At 40.4% G+C, this 19,674-nt stretch overlaps 1 protein-coding gene across 7 annotated transcripts in view; it reads left to right on the top strand.

Moving 5' to 3' along the window:
- The window catches only part of Cdkl3 (cyclin dependent kinase like 3), a 34,809-nt gene extending 21,151 nt beyond the window's left edge, over positions 1-13,658 (top strand). For 5 of the 7 annotated variants that reach the window (XM_051180745.1, XM_051180750.1, XM_051180744.1 and 2 more), the window contains 7 exons: positions 2,469-2,557; positions 3,552-3,711; positions 3,795-4,123; positions 6,356-6,449; positions 8,769-8,931; positions 9,990-10,087; positions 13,488-13,658. In XM_051180745.1, the coding sequence (XP_051036702.1) occupies positions 2,469-2,557; positions 3,552-3,711; positions 3,795-4,123; positions 6,356-6,449; positions 8,769-8,931; positions 9,990-10,087; positions 13,488-13,550 (996 nt within the window). In that variant the 3' untranslated portion in view covers positions 13,551-13,658. The remainder of the gene's footprint in view (positions 1-2,468; positions 2,558-3,551; positions 3,712-3,794; positions 4,124-6,355; positions 6,450-8,768; positions 8,932-9,989; positions 10,088-13,487) is intronic. The other 2 variants (XM_051180748.1, XM_051180749.1) reach the window with 2 other exon arrangements.
- The last annotated feature ends 6,016 nt before the right edge of the window (positions 13,659-19,674 follow it).

Here is a 19,674-nt window from a genome sequence, read left to right as displayed (position 1 = left end):
TTAAAAAACAAACAAACAAAAAAAAACCCCAAAAACTATACAGTGTAGTAAAGTCCTTGTTTCTAATATACAGCTCTTTTTTACTTTTATTTTTAGATTTATATGTATGGTTGTTTTGCTTGCATGTATGTCTGTACATCATGTGTGTGCCTGGTGACCACAGGGGCCAGAAGAGGGTGTTGGGTCTCATGGAGTTGGTGTTCCAGACAGTATCCATCTTCCTCTACCTTCAGAGTACTGGGATTAAAGACTGCACCATCACCATCTTGCCTGGCTCTTAATACCTGAGAGGTCTCTCCAGCCTTGGTGTGCAGTTCTTAAATGTGGTTTCTGAAATTTCAGAACAAATATAATGAAGTTTCTTTTAAAAGGTGCCTCTTGGCTCAGTTGGTGGTTGTTTGCCTTGTAGAAATGGGGACCTGAATCCCATCCCTGAGAATTTATGTAAAAAGCTGGGGCAGTGATGTGCACCAGCCATCTCAGTATTAAGGAGGTGGAGACAGAGGGTGCCCAGGTTTACTGGCCAGCCTTTGTGGCTGAGCTGGTGAACCTCTGGTTCAGTGAGAGACGATCGATCTTAAAGAGTTAAGGATGGAAGAAAAGACCAGTCAACCTTTGGTCTCCATCCATGTGTACACAGCTGCACACATGAGCACATACACCACACAGACATAGCACACTCAGATTTTCTTGGTGAATTTCTACATGTAATGTACAGTCTCCCTTTTCAGCATTCTTAAGGAGCAGTACTTCTAACCCTGTATACGCTGTTGTGCAGCAAAGCTATAGAATTATTAGTTCATATGTGCATGTTGAAGATAGCAAAACACCTTTCATATTTTAATTCTGGTCCTTCAACATAAGATCTTAGGCAAGGGCCAGCAAGACGGGTCAGCATATCAAGTATGGTAACTTGAGTTTCTTCCCCGGAACCTACCTAAAGGTGGAAAGAGAAAACCATTTTTCCACAGTGTTGTCCTCTGACTGCCACACATGTGCTATGGCATGCCTCCTCACCAACAAATGATGAAAGTAAAAGTTTGAAAGATCTTAGATGATTTAACATCTATGGGGCTTGGTCTCGGATGTAGACAGGATAACAGTGGTGTGATGTGATGTAGAGAAATTCAGGGGAAGTATCTTTTCTCAGAGAAAGAATGCATTTTATAAAGCAGATGTCTTTTATTCAAATCCTGTCTTCATTGTCTTAAAAAAATGACTATAACAACAATCTAAGTAGTTACAAGTGGGTCATTATGTGCAGCTTTCTTTTCACAACTGGTCCCTTTGGTTTCTGGTTGTTTCCTCAGCTAAGGCATTTCCCAGGGCACAGATCAGAGAAGAGCTGCCATTGACTTTATTTAAATTGCTTTTATTTTGCACATGTGGGTGTTTTGCCTGTCTGTGTGTGTGTGCACCATGTGTGTAATGTCTACAGAGTTCAGAGGTGGGGTTAGATCTGCTGGGACAGAGATTATAGATGGTTGTGAGTTTCCATTTGAATGCTGGGAATTGAACCCAGGTCCTCAAAAGAGCAGCTAGTGCTCTTAACCTCTGGGCCATCTCTCCAGCCCCAGAAGAGCTGCTTCAATGCTGGGCTTTTAGAGGGCTGAGAGCTTCGGAGTTCACTGAGTTGCTTTATGCCACAAAGAGAGCATCATTAGGAGTCAGCTGATATGGCAAATGTGATAACACTTGTGGATCTGTACAGTATAAATTATTACCTGTGAACTTCACTACCACACAAGGCTGACAGAAGGAGCAAGAAAAGCTAAATACTTTCTTCTAACCTAATGCAGCTTTATGATTTTATTACACTTTGTGTGTAAGAGAGTTGCTGGGGATTGAACCCAGAGTCTTGCGTGTGGTGGGCTAGTTGCTACCTCCTAAACTATATCCTCAATTCCTAATTTCTGTTAATAACTACATGAGCAGGCTGATTTTATTTTGTCTAGAATCATTAACTTTTAACCAGTAATAAAAGTTTCACTGGCTGGTGAGGTGGCCACTGGTAGAGGCACTTTTATACAGGCCTGTTGACCTGAATTCAATTCCCAGATCCTACAAGGTGATAGGAAAGAACCAATAACAGACTTGCTCTTTGGCCTCCCCATGTTCCTGTGGCATGCACTTGCTGACACTCATACATAATAACTTTTAAAAGTTTTGTGAGAGTAAATTTCTTAGGTAAATAGATGGTCAGAACTTAGTTGGAAATCTGCATAGTTCAGGCAGATCTCTGTGAGTTCGAGGCCAGTCTGGTCTGCAAAGTGAGTTTCAGGACAGCCAGGCCTATTGCATAGAAAAACCCTGTCTTGATAAAACAACAAAACAAGGCTAATTTTTTTTCTTTCTCTTATTTACAAACTCTGTTAGTTCTGGTTAATTACTTTGCTGTGTGTCAAATCAATTTAAAGACAGAGACAGAGCCCAAAGCTCATGTTTTATTAACCATTTTTATTTTCCAGGCTTGTTTACAAATTGACCCTTCAGAGAGGATATCATCTACTGACCTTTTGCGCCATGATTACTTTACTAGAGATGGATTTATTGAGAAGTAAGCATGTGCAGTCTTTCTGCTCTTGTATCAGGGGACTTAGTAGATGGGAATCAGTAAATAGAATAATGTTACAAAACAAAAATATTCAACTTAACAGAAACCTAACGGAGCTACTGTGCCAGGTATTGATCAGGACATGGTAGTTTAGCAGGTGACGTGGGTGACAGATTTAATGCAAGTAATTGCAGCAGCATATGTTACAGAGCCACGAGATTGTAGGCAGTGTGTACCAAGATCCCATTCTACAATTGCAGCCTCATCTCAGACCAGAGGTCATACTTAATACAAGAATGAAGGATTTATTTTATCTTTGTTTATGTGTATGTACACGTGTGTGGTGCCTAAGGAAGTTAGAAGAACACTAGATCCCCAAGGTGGAGTTGCTGGCACTTTGAGCCACCTAACACGAGTGCTGAAAATGGAATTCTGTGTAAGCCTAGAGATACACATAGCTTCTGTATCAAAGCTCAAATTGATATTTCATTAAATTCACATCTCAAAAGGAATCTAGTACAGGTCTGTTTTGTAAGTTTACTTTTTTGTTAGTTCATTTTTCAAGACAGGTTTCTTTTTGTAGCCCTATCCTGGATCTAGCTCTGTAAACCAGGCTGACCTTGAACTTGGAGATCTTCCTGCCTCTGCCTCCCAAGTGCTGGGATCAAAGGCATGTGCCACCACCACCTGGCCTGTTTTGTAAGTTTTATTTGGTAGATTTCCATAGCAAAATGTCCAAAAGATTTGCTGCTAGCATACAATTATTGTTAGTTAAGTATTTACACCATTCTATCACTCAGGAAGCTGAGCAGGATTTTATGCTTGACACCAACCTGGGCTACACAGTGATATCCTGTCCCAAAAAAAAAAAAATCAGAATAGTACTATTTCTTGGTATCAGCTATTATATAGCATTGTTTATGCTTTATTGAATGGTTCTATTAAGATAAACCATATAAGTAAAAAGATGATTGCTAAATATTGCTTGATTCATCAGATTCATACCAGAGCTGAGAGCTAAATTATTACAAGAAGCAAAGGTTAACTCCTTCATAAAGCCAAGAGAGAATTTTAAAGAAAATGAACCTATGAGAGATGAGAGAAAACCAGTTTTTACCAACACACTGCTTTATGGAAACACCTCACTTTATGGAAAGGTAAGCTGCTTCTTGCTTCTGCCTGTATAGTTACATCATAGTTAGGTCTCTTATGACTCCAATTCTCAACGTACCTGTTTCAGGAAATGGACAAAGACAAAAAGCCCAAGGAGATCAAAGTCAGAGTTATTAAAGTCAAAGGAGGGAAAGGAGACATCCCAGACCCGAAAAAGATAGACTGTGAAGGCGAACCCCGCCAGCAGGGCACAGCTGATGACACGCATGCCTTGTCTCAGGATAGAAAGCCTGCCATCGCTGAAGTGCCAAACCCTGTCAATCCCAGCACCAACTCTGACGGTGTCAGTGAGGATCCCCATGCGGGAGGCTGTATGATAATGCCACCCATCAACCTGACAAGCAGTAACCTGATGGCTGCAAATCTCAATTCAAACCTCTCCCACCCCAATTCACGGTGAGCTCGGGCAGAGAGGAGGCCTAAGTAAAACAGTTTCCTGTATGATGGCATTTCAAAGAGTTACTTCTACAGTGTTGAAATAGACTGAATTTGAAAAGGATCTGTTAAAATTACAATCATGTAGCAGGACATCCACTGAGTAGTGTTTGGAAATGCCATGTGAGAAGTTTTTCCTTAGCTATATAGGTATTTTGTTTTTGTTTTGTTCTTTCCTTTTCTTTTCTTTTGTCATTTTTGAGATGAATTGCCTGGAACTTGGCTGTGTGACCCAGGCTGGCCTCCTACACATGGTCAGGCTCCTCAGTGACTAGATTACAGACGGTACCATGACAACCAATTTAGCTGTCTACTTGTCTTTGGGATATCTTTAAAAATATTTATTTTATGTATGTATGTATGTGTCCCTGAGTATATTTATGTGCACCACAGGGCATCAGATCCCCTGGAGCTGGAGTTATAGGTCCTTGTGAGCTACCCAGTGTGGTTTCTTCCAGGACCTCTGGAAGAACAATCAGTGCTCTTAACCTCTGAGCCATCTCTCCAGCCCAGAATATCTTTTGTTTTTTTTTTAATGATTTATTTTTATTTTATGTGCATTGGTGTTTTGCTTGCATGTATGTGTGTATGAGGGTATCAGGTCCCCTGGAACTGGAGTTACAGACAGCTATGAGCTGCCATGTGGGTGCTGGGGATTGAACCTGAGTCCTCTTGGAAGAACAACCAGGGCTCTCAACTGCTGAGGCATTTATACAGCCCTAGAATATCTTTTTAAAAAGAAATACCTTCTATTTGACTTAAGTTTTGGCATTCATGTCCTTGATGTGTTATCCTACTTAGTATTGGTATGACAAAATAACTGAGACATAGGATTCTTTATAAAGAAAAGAGGTTTGCTTGGCTGGTAGACATAGAGGCTGGAGAGTCCAATAGCATGGTGCCATTGCTCTGGCAAGGGATGGTTGGCTGGGTCACAGCATAGCAGAGAAGGAGGCAGGAAACTGATCACATGTAGGAATGATTTATGTGTAGACTAGGGAGTGAGTTCACGAGAGATGACAGAATCCTTATAAAGACCCTCTTTTGTGGAACACGCTTCAAGTGCAAGAATGCCTCCTTAGAAGAACAGCTATCAGTCCATCTTGAGATTTAGTCACCTCCTTTCTGCCAGTCCTTACCACTTACAGGTTCCACCCCATCAACCCTGCCCACTGGGAACAAGGTTCCAGTATGTAGACCATTGGAGGCCAAACCATATCTAACCATAGCACTCAGCACTACAAAGTAAGCTTTATTTCTGCCTCATAGCAGCTTCTCTCAATGGAAGAATAGTCCAAAATTAGTCCTTCAAAGCAAATAGCCTTTCAGTGTTAAGTATTTTGACAAGGAAATGGTATATCAAGCCAGTTTTAGATTTAGCTTCTGTTGTAGATTGAGAGACTGATACTGAGTCTGCTTAATGTGGGGACTGGTAATGAACAGTGAAGACTTTAGGTCTCTTAGCAAACTTAAATTGTGAGGTGCATTAACTCAACTAGATTCCCACAGACTGATTTAGGCTACAGATTGTAAGGATGAGTGGTCTATAGATGTAGGCTAGTGGTAGACACATTAGGCTATAGGCTGCAGTAATCCAAGATGTTCTTGAAGTGACCCTCGAGCCATACTACCAGTAACCATGGTTGTATCCAGTCTAAGACAGCAATTAGAACAGATAAAAGGGAAAAGATGTGCCAGAAGAGTAACTTCATGACGTTTTTCACCAGCAGTTAGCCTTGTGTTAGTTGTTCTGTCCATAGAGTTCTCAGAACTAACTTAAGACAATTGCTTTTTGACACTCAGTGTTCTAACAGTACCATGCTATAAATCTTTTTCAGAAGCCAAGGTCTGGTTATATTGCCCAGGCTGTCCTTAAATTAACAACCCTGAACCAACCACTTGAGTGTGTTTGCAACCAGACTGACCTATTATAACTAACTTGGTGTGTGTGTGTGTGTGTGTGTGTGTGTGTTTAATTTTTCCAGACAGGGTTTCCCTGTACAACAGCCCTAACTGTTCAGGAACTTGCTCTGTAGACCAAGTTGGCCTGGAACTCAGAGATCTGCCTGTGTCTGCCTCCCGAGTGCTGACTAAAGGTGTACATCACTACCACCCTGCAATTTATGTGTTCTTGAAGCTAAAGCAAGGGCAATTCTCGGAGGTTCTAATAACTTCTTTGTTTTTAATTAATAGGTTAACTGAAAGAGCAAAAAAGAGACGAACTTCTTCACAAACTATTGGACAAACTTTGTCTAGTAGCAGACAAGAGGACACAGGTCCCACGCAAGTAAGGCAAGATGCTAGTCATTACTATATGGACTTTTGGGGCTGGGGAAGTGTCTCAGTCAGTAAAGTGCTAGGTGAGCAAGCATGAGGACCAGAGTTTGGATTCATAGCACCCATGTAAAAAGCTGGGCACAGTAGTAGACACCAGGAAGATCCGTACATACCTGTAATTTGCTGGCATCCCAGTCTAGCCAAATTAGTGAACTACAGGTGTAATGAGAAACCCTGTCTTCAAAAATAAGGTGGGGAGCTATCCAGGAAGACATGCATATATACCCTCACACATATGTACACACATACATAGAATGAATAAATTTTAAAAAATGACCTCTTTACCTACCTTTTTTCTCTTAAGTTCTCACATTAAAAATCTTCCTTCCCTCCTACCCTTTTTTTCTGTCTTTCTTTTCCTGTGCTGGGACATGTCCAAGGCTTTGCAAGTGCAGAACAAGTGCCCACTGGGAATTGCTTCACCAGCCCCTCTTCCTGAAAGTACTGTGATGTCTCCCGTGCTTTCCCTCATGCTTCATGGTTTTGACTTGTCTCGTTTCTTTTTTATTTTTTTTAATTTCTTTTAGATATATTTGTTTTATTTTATATGTGAATACCTACTGGTGTTTGTGAAGACTGGAAGAGGGCACTAGTTCTCCTGGAATTAGTTGTGTGTGGCTGGGAGCCACCATATGGGTGCTAAGAACTGAGCCCAGGTCTTCTGCAAGACTAATAACTGCTCTTAACCACAGAGCTGCCTCCCAGCCCCCATTTCTGTATATTTGTTTCTAAACTAATGTGTGACTTTGACCTTTACAAATCACAAGACTTGTGTTTTTCTCTCCCAAAATTATCTTTATAGATTAAAAAACACTTGCCAAAAAGATGTAGTCTCCTTGCTCTAGAAATGCTAACCATGTCTTTCTTTTCTAGTTCATCATTTCTTTACAGTTTATTACATTCAAGGCACAGCATTATTTATAATAATATAAAATTGAAAACATCCTGGTGTGGTGGTACTCGGCTTTAATCCCAGCACTCAGAAGGCAGAGACAGAATGGTTTCTGAGTTTGAGGCCAGCCTGGTCTATAGACCAAGTTTCAGGAAAGCCAGGGATACATAGTGAGACCCTGACTCAAAATAAACAGAATATAGAAAACAACACAAACTTATGTAAGAGTTGATACTTTCTGAAGTATACCAGGGTACAATTGTGTGATGTGCTGCATCTTACACTGTGTAAAGTGTTCACTGTTTTAGAAAAGTTTTGTATTGCATTTATTTATTTTTGGGGACATGCATGTGGAAGGAAGTCAGGGAACAATCTGTGGGAGTCAGCTTCTCATTCTACTTTGTGACTCCTAAGGATGGAATGAAATCACCAGGTTAGATGGCAGGCATCTATACCTACTGACCCATCTTACCACTACCATGAAAAGATGTTAGAAAACTATGAAGGTATTTCAGCAGGCAGGGTCCTGAGCTTCATCCCTAGCCCTACCTGGGCCAGGTGCATGCCTGTAATATGTGGAATTAGAAGAATCAGGAGTTCCAGCCTTGACGCATCCTATCTCAAAAAAAGAAAAAAGTTTCTATGATTCAGTAACTAAAAATAGGTAACATAAAAGGTTTTTTGAATGGCAGATGTACACACATTTTTTTCCCCATTGGAGTGTCCCCAGGATTCATAAAGCATATTATTTTATAAACAAAAAATTCATTATTAATAAAATTAACTGAAGCAGTTGTCCAAAGTCAGGATGAAGCAAATAATATTAAAAGTTACAAGTTATCCAAGGCAGTCAGTGGTGACGCACACCTTTAATCCCAGCAATGGGGAGGCAGAAGGAGGAGGATCTTCGTGAGTTTGAGGCCAGCCTGGTCTTCAGTTCCAGAACAGCCAAAGCTACACAAAGAAAACAAACCTGCCTCAAAAACAAAAACAGGCAAAACAAAACAAAAAGGTTGTGGTTCTCAAAATCAAGAATAGTAAGAACTGGAAACCTTGCTTGGGAAACTTCCCAGAGAGTCTGGTCTACTTGTGTATAGTGGTGCTCTGTTCTTTTGGTTTGCCTGTTTGTTTTTGCTTCTGTTTTCTTTGAAGCAGGATCTCACTAAGTATCCTATGCTGGCCTTGAAGTAGAGATCCCTCTGCCTGTCTCCCAAGTGCTGGGACTACAGGCACAGCTACCATGCTTGGTTCTGTTCTATTTAATTGTTAAGGTAATCTCTGGGACTGTTTTCCATCATCCAAACAGTCAACACTTCTAGGTTTGTGATTCTATGGTGAGTTTTGCATGGTTCTTCATGCTGTTACTTGTTTGTCTAGAGCCAGGTGGAGAAGAGCATATTTAATGATCGAACATGCCAGAGTGATCAAATGGCAAGCGGAAACAAAAGAAAGTTGAATTTTTCCAGATGCGACAGGAAAGAATTCCATTTTCCCGAACTGCCATTCACAATACAGGCAAAGGAAATGAAAGGAATGGAAGGTGGGTACCTTGAGGTGCACAACTCCACAATGCTCTGCAGGGGACATGAGTAAAGGGCAGAGCTTTTTATAAAGTACCATGCACGTGACCTTTGTAGAAAGTACTAAATTGCTTTGAAAAAGTAAATTCCATTGATAAGCCTTTTTTTTTTTTCCTTTTATAGTTAAGTAAAGGGTCAGATGTTTGTTTTGTTTTGTTTTAGACAGCCTTATTCTGTATCTCTGCTGTACTGGAACTTACTTTGTAAACCAAGCTGGCCTTGAACTCACAGAGCGTCCCCTACCTCTGCCTCTAGAGTACTAGGACTGCCTGGCTTAATAGAGATAATTTTAAAGAAATGTAAAGACAGCTCCAAAGGGTAAACATTATATTAGCTTGATATTGAGATGCTGGGGCACAATTTAAAGAAGATGAATTTGGTTCAGTGTATATAACCTGTGTAAAATACCTTCCCTGGTTGTTTGCCCAAAAGTGTTATAGATGCTTTGGGCATGCTGGGATTTGGTAGATTTTATAAATTTAAAATTTATCATAACCTTAATTTAAGGGCTGGTGAGGTGGCTCAACAGCCAAAGGCATTTGATGCTAAGCCTTGATAACTTGAGTTTGACCATGGAATTCACATTGTAGAAGAAGAGGACTGGCCCCATCCCAATAAACGAATGATGAGTAGAATGTAATACTTCAACAGATATTTATCTTAAACTGAACTATGTTGATGTGAGCAAATGTTCTTTCCTTTCCTTGGAAAACAGAGACCTTGTGAAAATGTGATGCAATAGCAAAGTGTAGAAAGTGTGCCACATGAGGGCCACTGAGTAAAAATAACACACGCTTTGTGAGGTCATAAAATAAGGGTGCCATATCTTACACCTCACAGGTACCAGTTACTCAGTTCCTTTGCAACTAACTTCAAAAGTGGCCTTACTGGCTGTTAGGGTACCAACCTGAACACCTTAAACAGATAGTTTCTAGGCGGGCAGGCCAACAAATTACTTCCCCCCCCCCTTTCTTTTTTCTTTTCTTTCTTTTCCTTTTTTTTTTTTTTTCCCCAAAAGTTAAACAGATAAAAGTACTGAAGAGAGAGTCAAAGAAAACAGATTCACCTAAAATACCAACTTTACTTACTGTGGAACCAAACCAAGAAAAACAAGAGGTAAATGTTTATATTATTTATAGAATGTTGTTTTGTCTTTTGCTCAGTGCTTGAATTTAGTTGCTATTGGAATGTTTTGTAAAAATTAAAACTTTTATAATCTTTAAACTCTAGAAACAGGTCTGTTTTTATTTTATTTATATATGTTGTTTGCTTTTTGAGGCAGGGTCTCACTATATAGAGCTCTGGCTGACTGGGACTGGAACTCCCTATGTAGACCAGGCTGGCCTCAAATTCATAGAGATCCACTTGCCTCTACCTCCCCAGTGCTGGGAAACAATATACCCAATTATTTATGTTCTAAATGTTAGTTTTTGGTATTCCATCTCTCATTTGAACTTTTAATGATTAGAATACACAGCACCCAGGACAAATAGTAGCTTATGTTCATCATCCAGCCTTATTCGGTTGACCCATACCATGGGACAGGTAGTGTATGGGACAGGTAGTAGCTGGCTGCCCCAGCTGTGTCTTCCTTTGGCTTCTTCCTTTCTGTTTTCTTCTAGTTTACTGGCTTTGACTGTTCCATGAATAATGTCCTGTTTTCACAATTATCCATTGTTAGTTCCAACCCCCCACCTACCACAGCAATTCTTAGATTTTATTTGGAAATCTTGTAAACATCCATTTGAATGCTTTCTCTTAAGGGAAGGAGACTGAACTGACAGTCACTGAGTCTCAGCATGCAGTGGCCTTGGATTCCCTAGTGAGGTCATCTCTGCATAATTGATCAATTTTATTATCTCCATTACAAATGCAATGACTACATTTTAATTCATGATAGTTATTTCTACTTTATGAAAGAAAATTGAGTAAATTAAAAATATGGAAGTCTGGGGAGGGATAGTAGCTCATTTGGTAGTGTGCTGGCCTAGCATACACAAGGCCCTAGCTCCACATGAATCAGATCTCTAATCCCAGCAGTTGGGAGGTAGAAGGAGGAGGATCAGAAGTTAAAGGTCATCTTCAGTGACTTTGAGGCTCTCCTGGACTAGACTTTGTCTCAGAAAATCAAACAAACCAACCTGCATATGTATAAATTTTCCTGAAACCCTCTAAGAAGGCATTTTAATTGTGACATTTAGAGCTGTAGCTTTGTTTTGACAGTCCCAGCACTTCTTCCGTATGTCACAATCTACTTTGCAGAACCAGTGCTGTTATTGCACAGGAAAGCCATTAACAACCATCTTTTAGTTTGTTATAGGTCACAAGATCCTTTAAGTTTGTGCATTTAAGGGTGTCCTCATGTCCTGGAAGCCTGCAGAGCACACCATTTGCAAATATGTTGACTAATTGGATGAAGTAGGGCTTCTCGGTTTGAAGACACTTGTGATGTGTCACTGGTGTTTGTCTTGCTATTCCACGAGAGGTCCAGAAACCCAAAGCACATATACATGCAGGGAAAAATGAATAAAAACTGTGCTCTCAGGTGTTTACATGGTGTGGAATTCCTGAAAAGGCAGCCTTGAGAGGACAGTAACCAAAACCAGTTACAGTTATTAGGAACACCTGGGTGCTGTCAATGCTGCTCAGAGCTTGTCTGTATACCGTTCAGACACAGCACCAGTGCATAACTGAGACTGAGGTAATGCTAGTCCTAACACAGTTTAGTGAGCTAATGTCAGAGTTAGGAAGATTTCTGAGCTGGTATGATAATTCAGTGAGTAAAGACTCTTGCTGCCAAGCTGGAAGACCTGAGGTCCAGCCCCAGAACTGGCATAATAGAAAAAGAACCAAGCCCCATAAGTTGACCCCTGACCCTATCTTAAAACCTTTTCTAAATTTTCAGTCTGTAGTTTTTGTTTTTTTAAAGATTTATTTATTTATTATTATGTATACAGTGTTCTGCCTCCATGTATCCCTGCAGGCCAGAAGTGGGCATCAGATCTCATTATAGATGATTGTGAGCCACCATGTGGTTGCTGTGAGTTGAACTCAGGTCCTCTGGAAGAGCAGCCAGTGAGTGCTCTTAACCACTGAGCCATCTCTCCAGCCCCCTTTAGTTTGTTTTATAGTTTGAGAGAATATCAAAACGGGATAGGAGTTACGAGTGTAGCTACTAGTGCTAATCTGCCATAGGCTTGGTCAACAGCACCAAAACAAACAAAAATCAGAAGACAGGGAATAGCAACTTACTTGTTCTAGTCTTGACTCTTCCATTGGCTTGGTTTTTTAATTACTTCATCAGATCTAAACACTCCCTAGATGTGTACTAAACCCTTTCAGGAATTTTAGCAATATATTGACAAAATGTAGGTGCACACTGAAGGGGCACAGAAGGAACCTCACATGGTTGTGAATGGATAGCCTGAGCAAGAGAGAAAAGAGCCCATGGGGAGACCGCTAGTAAGTAGTCCTGTTTGATGAGGAAGAGTCCTTGGCCACCAATCTCCCTGTGTCTTTATGAAGCAACCCCTAGGGCAAAGTACAGGTATTTTATCTCAGTCTGAGTTCCCTTAGCCAGTGACTCTTTACTTCCTGTTTGTTTTTAGGACACAAGAAATGCAGCATCTAAAAGGAGAGAAACCTGCTGGCTGTAGAATAGAAAATATGGCAGATGAAAATTCAGGGAACCCTAGACTCGTGTGTGCTTAAAACAACCATTTTGTTAATGTTTCATGCACGGAAGTGCTGATTAGCAGTGAAGCCTGGATAGATGGGTGTAATCTCCTATTTTTGCTTTTAAATTTATATTATTATTCTTGTTTTCTTAATTTGAACATTAAGTTCACAAATGCCTGTTAATAGAACTACATCTCACATCAAGATATGATTTTATTTAATCGCTTGTTATTTCTAGCATGTTGATTAGCGCTTGACCCTATGTTTGGTTAAGAACTTTATAAGTATAGAATGGAAAGTTACTAAATATATAACACAGAGTAAATATGTAATAGAGTCCCAATGTAAATATGTAATATAAAGTCCCAGTATACATATGTAATAAATACAGGAGTCTCAGTGTAAAATATGTAACACAGAGGGTCCCAATATAAATGTATAATATAGAGTCCCAATGTAAATATATAATAGAGTCCCAGTGTAAATATATAATACAGAGTCCCAATGTAAATACATAATATAGAGAGTCCCAGTATAAATATGTAATAGCATATAATCCCAATGCAAATATGTAATATATTTCCTAGGTCCTAATTTCTAGGTGCTAAAGATTCCTGAGCAAAGAAGAAAAGCATAAGCAGGTGTTGGGTTCCACACTGAACATGCTGGCTGTACACTAATTCCTGCCCCGTAGTTTGATTGAAAGGATGGGACTTACTGAGCAGCTCTTACCATTCAGTAGATCACCTGTAGTGTAACATTAGTAAAGTCATGGCTTTAACAGCAGGTATTTACATTTCTTATTCCTCGTTCTTACTGGCTTGGTTTTTAATTTTAGGGTGGAGATGGCGATTGTGAGGGGAAGAATTTGAAGAGGAACAGATTTTTTTTTTCCCGATAGTGTTTTATCTTTTAAGTAATCTTAAAAATACAAGCCTGGCAACTCTTTCCTTTTTATTTTATACACAATAGAATGTAATATAGGTTGCTGTTAAGATAGCCATCCATCCTGTCTCTATCAGCATCATCTGCTGTTTTTGGTTTTGTTAGCAGAATTTTAATCTTTTTCTCTTCTAAAAACTGTTATTTTGATGCTGTGATTTGGAATTATAAAGTCACCTTACCACTGCCTGCTTCCTTCCTTGCCATGATTACTGAGTGGGTAGCATAATGCTACATGACATGCCCAGCTCATACTGCTCTCAGCCTGCTGAGAGTCAGACCTCACAAGCCAGTTGTCTCCTGGAAAGCACTGGCCTGTTCAAGTGAATGCTTGATGAACCTTCTTGTCTGTTGTCTTAGTATCTATTCATTACCATCACATGATGAAAGACATGCTGTTAATCAGCAATGAAGCACTTACAGTAGCTATATAACATTTAACAGTGATATGATGTTCCAGTGTTAAATTCCTGTAAATGAATCAATTGCTTGCATTCTCCCAGTCTCCTAGACTGGAAGGAATTCCCTAAAGAAACTATGCACAAACTGGAAAATTACTTTCTCTCCTGGGCTGTTTTTCTGTTGCTGAATAATAAAGACTGGATAGTTAACATTAACAAAAATAGAGATTATTTAGCTTATAGTTCTTTAGTCTAGAAGTCCACTGACACAGGCCTGTCTTTTGAGATCTGGTAGGGCCTTGCTACAGTCAAGCATGGTAGAGATCACCACAGGGAGAGGCAGAGAAAACCACTGATGCATGGAGGTACCACTTCATGACTTCAGCCATTATGAATTACCTCCTGAGGGCCCCAGTGCCTAAGGCTGTTGACATATTAGCTTGGGGATTCAGTATAGCTCATGAACATTTTTTTTTTTTTACCCCTTTGGGGATGCTGAGAAATGACTTCAAGATGCACATGGGGGAGGCAAGCTCTCTACCCCTAAGCTAGAATATGGGCTGTTTGTTGTTGTTTTGTTTTAAGACAGTTTATTAGATACAGCCTCAGCTGACCTAGTTCTCTATATGTAGCCCAGGCTAGCCTCAGACTTGGAGCGATTCTCCTTCTTTAGTCTCCTGAATGCTCAGAGTATAGCTGTTTCACACATGAACTTTTGAAGGACATTTTTAAACCAAGGTACTACCAAAATTCTAGATTTTTTTTCACTCTGTAAAAAATACAAAATTATCTTAATTGGTATTTTACCAGGCTTCTAATCTAGTTTTTTTTAGCTACTAAATAAACATGAAAAAGAAAAGAAAACACATTTTTTGTTTGCTTTTTGAGACAGGGTTTCTCTGTGTAGCCCTGGCTGTCTTAGAACTCACTCTGTAGACCAGGTTGGCCACAAACTCAGAGAAACCCTGTTTTGAGAAAAAAAAAAAGTCTTAGATCACAAAAAGAACAAATTTACTCCTGTCTAACATAAATGGTCCCCAAACTCCACATTCAGATTTTCAACTCTCTGACAGTGCTATTGAAACATGTAAGAGGCAGAGTCTCTGATCACCTTCCTCACTCCCTCAGTGATTTCCATGTCTCAGTTGACATCAACTCCTTACTTTTTGTTGCTCAGGAGAAACTGTCAAGTAAATTTCCACTCCTTCTACCTCAGGACATCCTGTTTTTGAAGTATTTCCAGGGGCTAACCACTTAGCCCCCTATTATTTTTCATGACATCTCTTGCCCATGCTTCGTAGAAAGCCCCTAACAGCTCTTCATGCTTTTACCCTTGTTCAACCTTCAGTTTCTTCCCAGTGCACAGCCAGAATGTTCCTAAGAAGCCTCACCAGGTGTGGTGCTTTGTCACAACTTCCCTTCCGTTGAGTAAACCTACAGTTAGGTGACTGTTTGCCTCTGCCCCTTTTGGTTCCATTTGCTACTTTGCTCTCATTCCACCCTGACCTACAGAAGTCTGCTGTCCAGTGCTCTTGTGCCTGTGAGTTTCTCTGCTTAGAAACCCCACCCCCAATGATGTGACTGAAGGATCTCCTCACCCATCTGTACCAAGGGTGAGACACCCTGCCGCTTCCAACTCCACCCCCGACTCCCACTTTCTGTTCAATTTTCATATAGCATTTTCAGTCTGATAAGCTGTTTGTGTTATTTATCTTACCTACTGAAATCTATCTTTGGGAAGTCATGTATTTACTGTTTTATTCACTGTTGTATTCCCCATGTTTTGAGTGGTGCTTATTAGCATATATTGGCACTCAATAACATTTTATTTATGGTGAACGAATGTGAGCAAAAAGTAGCATGCCACCATGTCTTTCTGTTTGTTTGTTTGTTTGTAACAGAGTCTCACTGTATAACACAGGTTGATCCTGAATTCCTGGACTCAAGTGATTGTTTGGACTCTCTTCCTTGTGTAGTTTGGACTAGGCACATGCTACTGAGCCTGGATACCATGTGATAGTATTAATTTCATTTTCTGCATCTCAGAATATTGATTATTGTAGGTCCTTATAGTAGCTATAAGGTAGACTACATATGCTTCCCTCCCCGAAGATAGTCTCCTCCAGAGGGAACCCAAGGGCCAGCCTTTTCAGAACTCCTAGACCCTGTTGGACTGGGCGAGGCTGTAAAGATGGGTACCGATGCCTTTGTACTTTTTGCTCAAATCCCCTAAATGAGATGTAATCAAAGACAAGATTTGGGACTAGTTTCCTTAAGTGAAGGATTTCTAATCTTGGGATGTTTCAAACCAAGCCCTGGAAGAACTCACATGTGGTTCAGACTGTGTTTATACTTGTGTGGCTCCTTTGGGTAATTTCTTTGTTGTTATTAATTACTACATTGAAATGTATTATTACCACACTAAAAGCATCTGATGCCCTCATGGGAAACAATATTTATTATGGAATCATTTACCATCAGTAGCCCTTGTATTGTTGTCCAGTATGGAAAATAATTTCCTTTCATCTTCTCCAAAGAGACCATCCACCAAGATCAGAACATTCATTGAAACTATACCTATACAATTCTACAAATCCTTTTATTGAAAAATATTATTGAACTCATGTTCTGTTTTTATTAAAAGCCATTAGGAGTGTAACTATCAGAGTCCAGTAGAGCATCAGTGAGTGAAAATGTAAATACTCAGTGGTCAACACCTTTACCATTTCTTTACATTTTATGTGTGTAGGGGTTTGGCCTGCATGTATGTCTGTGTACCACATGTGTGTCTAGTGCCCACAAAGCTAGCTAGAAGAGGGCATCTGATTCCTAGAACTGGAGTTATAGATGGTAATCAGTCACCATATAGGTGTTGTGAATTGAACCCCAGATACTCAGAAAAAGCAGCCAGTGTTTTTAACTACTGAGCCATCTCTCCAGCACCCTTTACCATTTCTTCATGGGGGGATTGTGTGTGTGTGTGTGTGTGTGTGTGTGTGTGTGTGTGTAAAATGTGTTGCCTCAAGTTTTCTGGTTGGAAAAGGGGACAATAGTTTATTTACATGCACACACACAGAGAACAGATTTTTTTTAGATGATTTATGTTGTTTTTTTCAGTGTGTATGAGTGTTTTGTCTGCATGTGTGTATATGTACCATGTGCTGGCCGCATGAAGCCAGAGAAGGCGTCGGATCCCCCAGGACCTGAGTTATAGATAATTGTGAGCTGCTGTGTGAGTGTTAAGAACTGAACCTGGAACCTATGGAAGAGCAGCTAGTGCTCTTAACCACTGAGTCCCATTTCTTGGAACTATTGTGAGAATTGTTGAGATGACACTTGATAGACTTAAGGCATGGTAGGTTTGCACTGATCAGAGTCAGTTATTTGTAGGACTTGCAGAATTTCCTTCAAGAAGGCAGAGCTGTGGCCTTAATTCTATTTTGGTTTTGTTCTGATGTCTTAAGTTGTCAGAGCACATTCTGAGTTCTTTGGGAATAAATTCAGTCCAGAAGTTCTGTTGTATAGTCTCTGAGTAGATCCATTTGCTTTAGACATGAAGCTGGCACAAGTAATAACTTATCCATTGTCTGCTCTGTGTGCAGTGTTTCATTAAATAGAAGAAGAAATGCTGTATTCAGTGGAGATTTGTTTGTTTGGTTAATTTTCTTTTCAGAATCTTATTGTGTAACCCATTAATCTCCCTGCATAGGCCAGGCTCTAACTCACAGTCCTCCATGTGTTTGAGTCCACCAACCTCACCTTCCCATGTGTTTGAGAGCACAGGTCTGAGCTACCATACCCATATGAATTTAGAATTTAAAAAGACAGGACTGGAGAGATAACTCAGCAGTTAACAGCACTGATTGCTCTTCCAGTGGACCTGTGTTCAATTCCCAGGACCCACATGGTGGCTCACAACCATCTGTAACTCCAGTTTCAGGGAATCCAACACCCTCTCCTGTCCTCTGCTAGCATCAAGCATGCAAGTGGTACACAGGTAAAACGCCCATAATAATGATAAAACTATAGTAAAGGTAAACATGCATGTCTCCTACTGTTCTTGGAAAGTCAGTGCGGTACATGGTGGCTCTTTATTGGTTGTACCTCCTCTCATAGGGAAGATGTTAGTGCTGTAGTAATTTTCCATCATGACCACAAGTCATTGTTTTTCTTTTTTGGGATTTACATTGTTTTGTTGTTCCTTCAGAACTTTTGTGCATTCATGGAGTTCATTCCTATTTTCTTGTTTTACAGGCCTGGCCTGGGCCTCACTTTGTAGACTAAGGTGGCCTGGAACTCACAGATTCCAGGTGCCTGTGCCTCCAGAGCACTGGGATTAAAGGTGTATACCACCTCCCTGCTTGTGAAGTTTTTAAAGTGGTATTACAAACAGGCTATGGTTAGTGGGTTTTCTCTTAATTTAGGCATCTCTAGGCTTTACACAGGTTGAAGCTTTTAAAGGAGAGTTCTTTTTTGAGAATTTCACATTTCAAATGCAAACTTACTATGCTGCTTCTGTGCCCCTGGAGGAATGTGGGCAGGGGATGGGTTGCATGTTCTCTCAGCAGGTAGGCCTCTGCTGACAGGGTTGCTGCCACTTGGGTCTCTACCCACCAACTCATTCCTGCAAGCATGCTGTGGCAGTGCAGCTGACCAGTAATCAGGTGCTTGTATTTTGAAATCTTTGAGTTTGGCATTCATAGGATGAAGGCAGAAGTCCTGGCCCACAGTCCTTTGCCTATAGTTGTCATGAGCAGAAAGGGTGACAACTGGTAACTGGGTGGGTATTGCTGCATCGTACCCACTTTGAAAAAGAAACAGAGGGTATAGTGGAGTGGATAGGGCATGTCTTGCTGCACTAATGCCTTGAAGAATAAGATTTGACCCACTAAATAAGTGGGTCTGGCTCCTGTTCACCTGTCATGAAACCCTGCTTTGACTCCCATTATCTCCTAAATCATTCAGTTCAGTGGCTTTCTTCAAATGGCTTTCCCCCAACCTTTCTGTCACATTTGACATCATGAATCATCTTCCCTTTCTGGAACCATTCTCATCTTTTTTTTTTTTTTTTTTTTTTTTTTTAACTTCACTTCCAGATGCTGTTCTGCTCTTTGGATAGTTTTATCTTCCTACCTGGTTCCTTTCAGCATTTTCTGGAGTGTAGAGCTTTAGCTCTTTGTTCTTCCTATTTCCTTGAGAGCTTAGCTCTCACACTGACCTTTGTTTGAAGCCCTAGCATCTGTATGTATACTAACATGTCCACTTCATCATCTTGAGGTCCCCACAGACGTTCAGCTCTAAACAGGATTGATTTATCCACAAGCCATGTTTCCCTTCTAGGTTTCCTTGTTTTTAAAGTGGAGTTGATGTGGATTCTTTGAGTGTGAAGGAACCTGTCTCAGTTCTTGATTAGCCTAAACCAGGGACCTGGACAAGCAACAGTCACCAAAGCTGTTCCCAGCCCCTGGCTTCTATTTTTTCATTGTTTTGTTTTTGTCTTATGCCCAAGAATAATAAGGAAATATGAACAAGAAGTGAGCAAAGGGAACATGGATTTACTAAGAAAAATGAGAATGACTGTTGGGAATGGATGTGGGAGGAGTCCAAGGGGGGTACTGCTGTGGACCTGCTTAGGGGTGTTCTGTTGTGTGGTAGGAACCGGGTGGATACTTAGGTGATCTT

The sequence above is a fragment of the Phodopus roborovskii genome, unplaced genomic scaffold (genome assembly GCF_943737965.1).
Source record: "Phodopus roborovskii unplaced genomic scaffold, PHOROB, whole genome shotgun sequence".
NCBI classification, from domain to species: Eukaryota; Metazoa; Chordata; class Mammalia; order Rodentia; family Cricetidae; genus Phodopus; species Phodopus roborovskii.
Note: the sequence above shows the minus strand (reverse complement) of the source record. Positions and strands in the feature narration are given on the sequence as shown.